Genomic DNA, 12,790 nt, shown 5'->3' on the forward strand with positions numbered 1-12,790 from the left:
TCATTTCTTTTTTATTACATAAATCTAATCCAGTTTTACAGAAAATTTACGCATATGATTTTCATCTATCCAATCTAAAAACTAATTTTTTTAAGGCAAGCCACCTCATCAAAACATTCAAAAGGTGACAACTATAGGTGCCACGCCAATGGCTCACATTCCATGATGGACATTAAGACTAACGAAAGTAGATTTTTGGTACTTATTTAACGTGCCACAAACAACAACTATTTAAGGTGCGTAAAATACTTAGTTTAACCCAAGACTTACCCCAAGAGCAACAAGTGGTTGGATAGTTAGGAGGGTCATGGTATCCCAGGTTTGACACATTCTAGTCTCATTAATGTGGATTATTCTCTGAATGAAAGACGGCATTTCGGTTGATAGGCAGACACAACTCTGACCAGATCTTCATCAGTTTCTAAAGAAAAGAACCTCTAATTCAATTTATGAGGATTATTCTGTGAGTGACCCTGTTGTTACCAAAGCGCAACTCCGACTCAATCTTAAGTAGTATTTTTCAAAGAAAAAACTATAGATCGATTTATGTAGATTATTCTTTCAGTGAGAGAGGGCATTCCCGACGCTAGGGAGGAGCAACTTTGACCTGGTGTTTATCATAGTACTTAAAATAGCAAAGATGAAAAAAAAACCCTCTAAATCAAGCTTAGACGATTCATGCAGCTTTTGCACAAAATTACCCTGATCGGCCGATCCCCTTCCAATGGCTCGTTATACCATCCCATAACTTGCCCCATAGTAAAGCACTTGTCCAATTATACCAACCTACATTAACATAAAGCAATATACAGTGCATTTTGATCAAGACATGGCTATGAATCAAACGAAAGCGCAGCAATGTGTTGCCCAATCCGCAGGCAACTCAAACGAACCCCCTTCGCCACACGCGGAAATCTCGCGATCGCCCGACAAAATCACGGATGGAATTCACTTGCTTCCCGGGAAAAAGCGGGCCAGGTGCAAGGGCGGCACATGCTAGGTGTCGTGCAAGCAATCCGCTCGCCCCGCCCGTCCGTCCTCTCGCCGCTTCCCGTCTTCACTTCTTTATGCCGCTCGGTGCCAGCGGTGCGGCGGTGCGCGCCCCGAGCAGAGCTAGCTAGCTGATTTATTCGGCGCGGGAATGGTGCCCGGGGCCAGGACTCCGGCGGCGTCCGTGCTGCGTGGGCTCGTGGCGGTCGTCGGCGCGGCCGTCCTGTGTTTCTCCGGCGCCGCCGAGGCCCGCGTCCTCCTCACGCTCGACGACTTCGGCGCCGTCGGCGACGGCATTGCCAACGACACGCAGGTGATGCATATGTACACGCTCTCTGACAGATTGATTGTTACACGTCGATCGCCGTGGTTAATTATGCTCTCGGCGCGCTCTGTTTCGATGGGTGGTCAGGCGTTCGTGGACGCGTGGACGGCGGCGTGCGGCTCGGAGGAGCAGGCCGTGCTCGCCGTGCCCGTCGCCAAGGCCTACCGGATCTGGCCGGTGCAGCTCTCCGGCCCCTGCAAGAAGAAGCTCAAGCTGCTGGTACGTACGTGCGTTCCCCTGTGAACAGTTCCGCAGTCCCTTGTTCTCGCGTGCGTTTCTTGATGTTGCCGGCGGCGCTGGCCAGATTGCCGGGACGATCGTGGCGCCGGCGAGCCCCGACGAGTGGGCGGGGAGGGACCCAATGAAGTGGCTGTACATCTACGGCGTGGACGGCCTGTCCGTGAGCGGCGGCGGCACCATCGACGGCGTCGGGCAGGAGTGGTGGGCGCGCTCCTGCAAGCGCAAGAAGACCCAGGTACCACGTCACTAGTAGCTACCAGTCAACCCGCCATCACCTGCCTCTCAACTCTTAGAGTGACACATGTATCTTGGTTTCCCGCAGCCCTGCAACACGCGGCCTCCTCCGAGGGTGAGTCGACGACCTGAATCTCGGTCTTGAACCGGCGGCGAGAGCGCCGGACGGCGAGATTAATCTGATGGTTTTGGGATGCTGTTGTGTTGCAGGCGTTGCACTTCGAGGAGTGCAGGGGAGTGAGCGTGCAGGGCGTGACGCTGCAGAACGGGCCGCAGTTCCACCTGTCCTTCACGCGGTGCGTGGACGTGAAGGCCAACTTCCTCCGGGTGGTGGCGCCGGCGGACAGCCCCAACACCGACGGCATCCACCTCAACGACTCCTCCCGCATCCAGATCACGGACAACCTCATCTCCACGGGTACGTTGTCACCAGTATCGAGTGTGCCCTGTATGGCTGTATTCTCTGACCTCTCCCCGTCAGAGTCAGACCGCAACGCCTTAACATCATCCGCGCTTGCAAATCTTGTTGAAAAAGCGTTGCTTGCATTTTTTTTCTTCTTCTTCTGAAAGATAAGATCAAAGGTGGCGGCTGGTTGAACCTTGACCGAATACAATCTGACAAAATAGATAGCAGCCGCAGGCCGGGATACGAAGAATAATGACGTAAATGGATGTGAACTTGACAGCGAAATGCAGTTCGGTCCTACATTGCTGCCGATAATTAGATTTTTCTGTTCTGAAATTCAGATTCATACGCTTCATTTGCAGCACAGAGTTACATAGTGTAGCAGCATGATTGATTGATCTACACCAGTGTGGTCGCTTTGTATGGATCAGGGGACGACTGCGTGTCGATGGTCGGCAACTGCTCGGACGTCCGCGTAAGAGACATCTCGTGCGGGCCCGGCCACGGTATCAGGTACTACTACTACCGTGCAACACCTCTTTACTACTCACTGAACCCACTGAACCCAGCTGCTGCTAGAATTTAGTGTTGTGCAGCACTAACACGCAGCACGTTGTGCTGGTCAGCATCGGGAGCCTGGGCAAGAACCGGACCACGGACAGGGTCGAGAACGTGAGGGTGGACACCTGCCTGCTCACCAACACCACCAACGGCGTCCGGATCAAGAGCTGGCAGGTAATAATTTAACAAAGATAAGAACAGTTTTGTTATAGAAATACTTGCTCCGTTCCAAATTGCTCATCGCGGAAATGGATATACTCCCTCCGTTCCAAATTACTCGTCGCAGAAATGAACGTATCTAGAACTAAAATACATCTAGATACATCCATACCTGTGACAAGTAATTCGGAACGGAGGGAGTACGTAGTAAAAACACTCTCACTGCAACATGTGCAACCAACTTGTGTCGTGTTGCTTCAGGGTGGGATGGGCTCTGCCCGCGACCTGAGGTTCGAGAGCATCATGATGAAGAACGTGTCCAACCCCATCATTATCGACCAGTACTACTGCGACCAGCCGACCCCCTGCGCGAACCAGGTAGGCCTGCAACGTGCCGGATTACTGCATTTTTACCGTCTCTGAATCGTGTGACGCAAAGGGCTGAAGCGTGAATTAAACCTGTGTGTCTGGGCGTGCAGACCAAGGCGGTGGAGGTGCGCAAGCTGGAGTTCGTGGACGTGAGGGGCACGTCGGCGACGGCGCAGGCGATCAAGATCGCGTGCAGCGACACCGTGCCGTGCACGGAGCTGGAGCTGAGGAACGTCAACCTCACCGTGGTGGGCGGGGGCGCGGCGACGGCCTCCTGCTACAGGGCGTCCGGCAAGGCGGTCGGAGTCGTCGTCCCGGCCTCCTGCCTCGCCAACGGTGACCCGTGATGGTCGTCGAACGGTGTGTTCCACCGTCTGTTTATTTGCGTAGTCTGCCGGTGTTTTCGACATATACTAGCTTCCTACATAGTGCATGTGACATGAATTAGATATATCAAACGTCTTATCTTTTTTTTATTCTGGGCTCTGTTTTCACAATATGAAACATATAGTGCAAATGTTTTTGGCAACACTAATTGATTTGTTGCTCGCATGGAGGCGGTAATTGCCTTAGAGATGTTGTCTATCATTTTTATTTTTAAAATATAATTTCTTCGTGTGGTAGTCTCATAACATGTCACAAACAAGTTTATATCACCAATGATGCTGTGAGTGTCATTTCGGTGCTTTTCCACAATATAACTTCTTTGCGCAAGGGTGGAGATTTACATGATCTGCAAATTTTAATATCAACACACCACACAAACAATACATGAGTAACCAATACTATTGAGGTTATCATACTCCTTATAAGTGGACATAAAATTATATTAAAACATGCACATACTGATACTTTGTGGTGGCTTTCTAGTGGTCCAATTTCAGATTTAGCGTACATTTGCCAAGCATCCCATCATAAATGAGGGTTTGTTCATAGTTGCAATAGTTAAGCATAAGGAACCAGCATTATTTTGTTAGTTTTAACGGGTTGCTTTAACATTAAAAATGTCCCAACTTAATCGTCATCAACATTAGGTACATGTTAGGCAGAATACTTGTCCACAATGTGAATCTTGATTTGGCATTATATAGATAATTTTCTCTATAAATTTGGTCAAAGTTTGTGAATCTTGACTTTGTAATTATATCTTCATAGCTATATTGTGTTGCACTTTGTCGCTCTACTTGTTTCAGCAAACTATTGGCAAGGAAATAAAAGGCAAAAGAGACTAAACCAATTTATCTTGGACTGATGTTAGGAAAATTGCAATCTGCAAACAATAGTTTGCTAGTTTAAACACAACACTACTAGAAAAAGGCCTACTAATGGCGCACCTCAGATGCGCCATTAGTATATACAACAGTGCGCCATTAGTATGCCTCCCAGGGGGCCATGTATACCCAGGTGCTTTGGCATACTAATGGCGCACAACAACAAGATGTGCCATTAGTAACTTCGGCATACTAATGGCGCACTGTTTAATGATGCGCCATTAGTATGAATATTAGTTTTTTTTTTATTTTTTTCTTCTGTTTTTTGCACAGGTTACAAAATGTATAATTGGACAAAATATAGACAGCACACATCAACAACAGATTCATCGAATACAATAGAAGATTACTCTCTGAATACAATTCATCATATTAGTCTCCGAATACAATTCATCATATTAGTCTCCGAATTGAAAAGACCGAACAAAGATAGAACATTATATTACAAGTCTCGAGACCGCGAGTAGCGAGTTTGTCTTCACATTACAAGTCGATATCGATCATCTAAACTACCATCACATAGAAGAGAGCTGCGGTCATCACGATGAGCATCATCACGATGAAACTCGTCTTCATCCGGTTCCTCCAACGCTCCCTCCCCTCTCCCGCTAGATAGCGGGCGTATCTAGAAAAAGTCCTAAACTAAACCTATACTAAACTATCTAGTTCTTCATCTTCTGCTTCTTTCTTCCAGTTCATCAACCTGCAAAACAAGAAACAACAAACATGAAAAACTTGATCAAGGTTTAAATGTAGCATTCCCCTTAGCAAAATGCCTTTGCTGTAGGAGCTAGCACTTACGAGTTTGGAAACATTAGTCAACCCCAATCAGATTAAGTTGATCAAAGAAACAGTAGAAGAGAGCCAACACTGCATAAATGGAGCCAATAACCCAAAAGACAGAAGTAGAGCCAGCAAAGTATAGATCAAAGCCAAACCCAAAGATCAACTCAAACTAGAACTAACTCCATGATTAGGGGATCCCTCAATTAAGCTTGGCTTAGTTTTCAAATGAAATCCAACAAACCCACTACTAATCAACTAGCCCAGAGGTAGGGTTTGAAGTAGGGATTGTCCTCAGGCAGCCTAGTAGTGCTAGGACTATTGCATCATTGGATCAAGTAGTGCAACATCTTTAAGTAATGATGAGAGCCTCAGGACACCATCATTGGCATGGCAAGATTAAGGAGCACCTGTTCTTATCAGTGAGAGTAGGAGAGAAAGAAAGAAAGTGAAGAGACCAGTGCAGCATCTGTTCAAATCAGATTTAAGAGAGAGGGAATTGGCAAGGAAAGATATAGTCCATAACCTGCAAGAAGAAATAGGCCATTGATAGCACATTTACTAAACATCTGCTATAAGCAGAACACATACACCCACTTACACATGGGTACTATTCTGTATATAGGTACACAAGCACAACACATGCACCTGGTATAGATAGGAGTATAAGCATGCATCTAAATTATCTGAAACATATGAAATAGCTATACGCATGACACAAGCAGGAATAAATAGGAATGATCTTTTCCATGACACAAGCACAAACAAAATCACCCATACGCATGAAACAGAGCAAGGTACTAATATAGCAGCACAAGAGCGGGAGCTACAGGTAGGAGACGGATTCACAGGAGAGGAGGTTGGTCGATGCCGCACACGACCACGTCGCCGTCACGCGGTGGATGTTGTAGTCGAGTTGGACCATGTGCGGGGTGTCGTCATGGCGGTGGATGACCTGGTTGTCGTCATCGTCCACGGAGGATGCCTGCTGCTCCGAATCTAACAAACAAGTAAGTGCTAGTGTCGTTGATCTAGTACAGAAATTAAGCAAGCTAGTATAGGAGACATGCGTGCTGCTGCTAGTATCTACAGAAATAAATCAAGCTGCATGTGTGTGTGCTTGAGCTAGCTTAGTACGTACAGTCCATGGTTGGGCTCCAAAACTAATAGAGCATGCTAGCGTCAACAGAATCAATCACAAGGTTATTTTGTTGTTGTTGCTAGCAGTGCTAGCTGTATGTATTGATCCATCCATCCATGACCTAACTAATGTTGTTGTATCTCTAGACTAAGTGCAGCAACACAAGAAGGACTAAAACTACAGAGCACATGTGTACGTAACTACTATACTCATCCATGGCAAATTGTACCAAATCATCCATACATAGCCAGATTGCAATGGAGTGGATTTAACACAAGACATGAAAAATTGATGAGCCAAATGATTTTTAGTATTACTAACTTGAAAGGAAGCTCACTGTTTCCATCTTCTATCTATCCATGATTTTATTTTTCTGAAGCAAGCATCAAAAAGCACAATGACAATCGAATTTCACACAAAAACTGAACCAATACTTGCTGTTATGTAGTGTCCATGACAATTGCAATTCATGTCCACTCCAGATCAGATTTGCAAGGGCTAGAAAGAGAGGTTGTAGCTCACCATGTATGGGGGTAGGAGGTGGATGCAGGGGAGGGGTGGAGGGTGTCCTGCAGAAGAAGCTTCGCCATTAGAGCAACCTGCACAAAACAGAGGAAGGGGAGATGAATAAATCATGGTGAGGAAAAGGTCCTTCCACATGATTAGATCGGGAAGAGAAACAACAACAAAAATACCAAAAAAATCCCTTCCATGGCGTGCTGTACTAGGAGCAGCTCCTCTCTCTCCGCTAGGGTTTGGGGCGCTGGGAGGCTCCATGGTGCCGCTGCGTGGTGGCGGACAAGGGAATCCATCTCCATGGCGGCGTCCCGCCCCACAGAGGTGCGCCCCTCCTGCCGTCGTCGTCGGCACGCCCATGGCGACCTGCAGAGAAGGAAGAGAAGATGAGGTGAGGTGAGGAGGAGATGGTGGGCGAAGAAGGAGGGGGAGGGGCTTACCAGTGCTAGATCCGGTCACCTATGGCCTCGCCGTGGCCTGCCATGGCGGATCCCGGCGAACAAAAGGGGATGCAAAACCCTAGCCAGTGGGGGAGCCGCGGATCTGCATGGATGTAAGCCAGATGCGGACCAAGGGGATCTCGCCGGCGTGCTGCGCGCGGCCGGAGCTCGCCGGAACCGGGCGGCGTGGGTGGCGACGGTGGCGAGGGAGAGAGGGGTTCGGGGGGAAGAGAGGAGGCGACGAGGGTTTGGGTGGGTTCGAGCGAGAGAGAGAGAGTGTGTGTGTGTTGGTGCGTTGGGTCGGATGGATGGATGGATGTCCAAAATATCTTGTTGCTGCCCACTTACTAATGGGGCACCAACTCTAAATGCGCCATTAGTAATCCAGGTTACTAATGGCGCACCTTCTGGTGGTGCGCCATTAGTAGTTTTGCAAAAAAAAACATACTAATGGCGCACTGTTCCACAGTGCGCCATTAGTAGTTTTGCAAAAAAAGGAATAAAAATATAATAAAAAAAACAACATTAGTGGCGCACTTTCCGACAGGTACGCCATTAGTATGTTTGGACAGGCGCACTAGTTCAAATTTTTTTTTTGATACTAATGGCGCACCCTGGGCCAGGTGCGCCATTAGTAGTTTCAGCTCTAATGGCGTATCAGAAGGTGGTGCGCCATTAGTATATACTAATGGCGCACCGCTTGTCTGGTGCACCATTAGTGTCAATCCCATCTATAGCCCTTTTTCTAGTAGTGCAATACGCAAAGCACCTCGATGTTTATTACCTTTGAAATGAGGAGAAACACCTTTAGGACTAGCAAAATGGCTCTTGGGGTGATGGAGGGCAAAACAAAGATTGTACTATGAAATTTTTTTGCCGGTATTCTTTATGTTGTATACAAATTTATATAGAAAATGAGCATATGAACATCCTGGATAAAATACAGATTCAGCTTTTGCCTTAAATAGTATTAATCTTTAGTGATTGTTTTCGCTCTAGGTAATGATAGTTGGATATTTAGCATGCCACCCATCCTACTATTATGTACATGTGTTTCTATTTAAATGGCAAGGTTAAAAGTTTGAAGTTTGGTGTCACATATTTTTGTGCAATATGCTATATATGTCAATAGTTTTGTGCCTTTGTCGACTCATGGAACTTACTATATCGGACCACAGTGGCAGAGCGAACTTTGCTTGGGGAGGTTTTGTGATGACCGACCATGGCAATGTGCAGGCGGGAAGTTTGTCTCGGGACACAAGAATATGGGTGCAAGCTACAACCTGCATCGTCCCACGGAACTCATCCATAAATTTAATATGTGTTCATCGATACTTAAAATTAACACTTCATTTGTATTATGGTGTTGCCCAGTAGCCCGCCAAGCTTGCATCCCTACACAAGAGCGCAAAATGTGTGCGTCATGTTGCTATGCTCTAAGAGGATTGTTCTAGAGAAGCATGGACCAAATAGCTAGGCTAGTTTGTAGAATATTCTGGAGGTGCCACATGACAAGATCCAGTCAAAAAGTAAATCCTACGGTCGAAGACACTAGGATTTTACACTTCTCCACCATTAGATAAAACTATCTCTAAAACTAATATTTCAAGTTATTTGTACACGATATAGTAAATATAGAATAGAAACCATTATCGAGATATTTGTTAAGCAATATACTTTATAATGTTTATAAGGAAACAATCTAGAAGGATATTAAAACACATAAGAACACACAAACACACACGAAAAAAAATATGCTAGTTTTTTTTCAAAAAAAATTAAAATAAGTTTATGCCTTTTTTGTTCAATTTTGTATTTAAGAAATTGGTTCTAAGGCCTTGTTAAAAGACACAATTTTTTTCATTTTTAAGGAAACAATGCTTCAAAGGGATTTGGTTTCAAGACTTGTTAAGGAAAATGTCTACAAATTGCGAAAAGTAGTGTAATTACAAAGAGCATTATATTTAATATTTAGCATCATTGTCATGTGGTTAACTAAGGTAACTAAGTAACAATAGTGAAAATAAGCTAACTATTTTTGATGGAACAAACAAAGCTAACTAAGTAATAAAAAATATATCCACTTATATTATACCGTGCTAGAATAAATTGTAATAAAGTACAAGAGTTTATTATAAATTATATTTATTTTATAAAGTATAAAGTATAAATTTAGCTTTAGGATCTCGCCATTTATTAGTGCAAACTAGTAACTTCTCTTTAGAAACGAGATTTAAAGATCTTGTTAAGGTAGCGTATAACCAACCCAGCATTAGGGTTTTGCAATTTTACTACTATAAAAGACACTGGGAACGGGCACCTCTGGGTGTGTCCATGTGTCAATGACAAACAAAAATCATCATGGGAGGATTCCTACGCTTATAGACGGGAGGGAACGTAGTGAGTCATTTTTCATTATTTTCGCGATCTTTTAATGAAGAACTACCTAATCCATTGAACAACCTATGAAAAATAAACAAGGCTATATTTATCAACTATACATGGGCCGATCGGAAAGGACAGAGAAGTAGGAGAAAGAGATGGATTGAGAGTTGATCAATCAATTAGATTGATCAATCATCAATCATGTCTTACCTACGCAAAAAATCCATGGATTTACTCAAGACATTCGAGGTTTCAGCGAATAATCCTTCAGAGGATGCGCAGCGCCGGTGGCAGGAGGCCATCGGCCGCTCGTTAAGAACTGCAGGCGTCACTTCCGCATGGTCCCCAACCTCGACAAGCGATCCCAGGCCGAGACGCAATGCTGCAACATCTAGGTTCGTCCATCTGTCCTTTTGATGAGATATCCTCAGTATCACCGCATTCTTCTCCGTCGAGCTAGCTAGCTAGTTTATCTACGTACTACCCAGCAACGAGGATTGTTCTGATTTTTTACATGCTACTAAACAAACTTGCATGAAATGCCCATTGAATTTTCTCTATTATTACCAATGATTTATTTATTTACATTTCAAATGCAACCGTTAGCAACTTAGCATCAAATGGGTTGTTTCTCTGTTGTATTTCTTTTTGCAGAAATCTCTTAATTTAGGATCCTTATCCAAATAACAAACATAAGAATGCGGGGTTTTCCATACTGTAGAAAGCATCATTTGTGTTAAGGTGCCACAAGGTTCCAATTCTTTTATGGGTAATCTGGATACATGATTCCATCCCATATTTTTTTACCCCTATTAAGTGCTGACAACAATATGTCTGGCACTTTGACATTCTTGTGAATATCCTCTAAATATTTTTCATAAAATAGTTATTGTCTCCTGTCCAATATACACTACTAGGGAAAACCTTATACACAGAATCTTACCAGTAGGGCGGGACAAAAATAAGCGCTACTACTCCTTACCACTAGCGCGTGGCAAAGAAACGCGTTGCAGCTAAGTTTATAGCAGTAGCGCGTCTCAGCGAAGAAGCGCTGCAACTAAAATTCCCTTACTGTTGTCGCCAGGCTACCAATAGCAGTAGCGAGCTTAAGCAAAGTGCGCTGCTGCTAAGATTGTTGTAGCAGCGTCTTTTATGCAGAAAGCGCTACTGCTAATGAAAGGAAAATCAAATGAAAAACATATAAAAATAAATGAAAATGGAAGAAATACAAAAAGGGGAAGGGAAAAAATAAAAATATGAAGGAAAACAAATGAAAAATAAAAATAAAGAGAAAGGCGTAGCAGCAGCGTGCTTTCAGGACATGCGCTATAGCTAACCCAGCAGTAGCGCGTTCTGTCAGACAGCGCTATAGCTAAGTTAGCTATAGCTAATGTAGCAATAGCGCTTTTCCTGGACCGCGCTACTGCTATTTTTGACTTAACCGCACGGTTCTTCTTCTCCACAGCCACTTCCCCCAAATCCAACTCCTCTGTTGTCACCGCGCCGTCATCGCCCTACATTGTCGTCGGCCACCGCGCGCTCTCCTGTCGCCCTCTGCACGCCCTCGACGCCGCCCCCGACCCCGACCTCGACGCCTCCCCTGACCCTGACCTCGTCGCCGCCCTACATCGCCGCCCTCTGTCGCACACCCGAGCCCGACCCCGACCTCGATGCCGCCTGCCCCTCCCTCGGTCGCTCCCTAACTCTGCCGGCGCCCGAGGTGAGCACGTCTACACCTCCTCCTCCCCTACCTATGCCTAGCTAGGGTTCCTAGCTAGGGTTCATCAAATTTAGTGCATTAAATTAGTTAGGGTTCATCAAATTAGATGCTAATTAGGGCAGTAGTTGTAGATGCTTAATTGTAAACTAGATATTAATTAGGGCAGTAGTTGTAGATACTTAATTAGTTTTTAGGACAAATTCCTAGGGTTCATCAATGGGTGCTTAAGTAGTTGTAGATGCTTGAGCACCTAGGTAGGGTTCATCTAATTAGTTAGTACTTGTAGATGCTTAAGAACTAGGGAAGTAGGGTTAGGGCAGTAGGGTTTAACTAGATGTTAATTACGGAGTAGTGTTTAGTTTAGAGAAAAAATCAATATAGTTCTTTTACTGTTTTTAGTAAGTGTTTAAAATAATTAGTAAGTAAATTAATAAACTAGTTGAACTAGTTTAGTTTTAGTAAGAACTAGTTGAATTAATAGAACTAATGTATTTTTAGTAAGAAAATTAATATAACTAGTTGAAGTAGTTTATTTTTAGTTTATTTCTATTTATAGTAAGTTTATATTTAGTAAGAACTAGTTGAACATGTCACATTCGTTGTTATTTTTTTTTAGTTTAAGCAATTATATTTAGTAAGAACTATTTCTATTTATAGTAAGTGTAGGGTTTTTGTTTTTGCAGAAGTCAAGGAGCCTCTCCATCATCCCCGCCGTCGTCCCCGTCACCGACCCCCTCCGAAATCGAGGTGAGACCAGCCAAATCTCCATGTCAATATGAGTCCTAAAAGATATGATGTAGATAAAAACATGTATGTCTTGTCTTGCTCAAATAGGATATGTGGTTGCCCAAGTGGCCGGTCATGTTCATGTTATACCTCCGAGTGGCCTATGTTTTGCCGGAGTGTTGATTAACTTCTGTTCCGGCAAATTTCAGGCGCTCGATATGTCCTGTTTTAGCAAAGGCCATGCCGGAATTTTTCATGAATTTTGGCATGACTTGTGCTAGAATATGCAGGAAATATCGAGTGGCCTGGATTTTCTAGAAAAATAATTAAACGACATTTCGGGTTGACATTAAGTCTGTCGAGGCTCCATCACCGAACGTCGAAAAATCAGCGAGGGAGTGTATCCACCATATATGAGAGAGGACGAAGAATCCCAACTGTTGTCGTGGGGGTCGTTTCTCCTTCTTTTCCTTGTGCTAGACCTTTGTTATGCACTTGGGAAAGAAGGAGTAACGACCAACACT

At 44.5% G+C, this 12,790-nt stretch overlaps 1 protein-coding gene across 1 annotated transcript; it reads left to right on the forward strand.

Moving 5' to 3' along the window:
- The first annotated feature begins 948 nt into the window (after positions 1 to 948).
- Positions 949 to 3,856, forward strand: LOC125527122 (putative polygalacturonase At1g80170). Its single transcript, XM_048691691.2, has 9 exons — positions 949 to 1,303; positions 1,403 to 1,534; positions 1,620 to 1,790; positions 1,878 to 1,904; positions 2,000 to 2,207; positions 2,627 to 2,708; positions 2,822 to 2,930; positions 3,177 to 3,293; positions 3,395 to 3,856. Exons 1-9 carry the CDS (start codon positions 1,142 to 1,144, stop codon positions 3,629 to 3,631), a joined length of 1,245 nt encoding a protein of 414 aa, XP_048547648.1. The 5' UTR covers positions 949 to 1,141; the 3' UTR covers positions 3,632 to 3,856.
- The last annotated feature ends 8,934 nt before the right edge of the window (positions 3,857 to 12,790 follow it).

Source organism: Triticum urartu, chromosome 1A (genome assembly GCF_056163025.1).
Source record: "Triticum urartu cultivar PI428250 chromosome 1A, HENAU_Tu73, whole genome shotgun sequence".
Classification (NCBI taxonomy): Eukaryota; Viridiplantae; Streptophyta; class Magnoliopsida; order Poales; family Poaceae; genus Triticum; species Triticum urartu.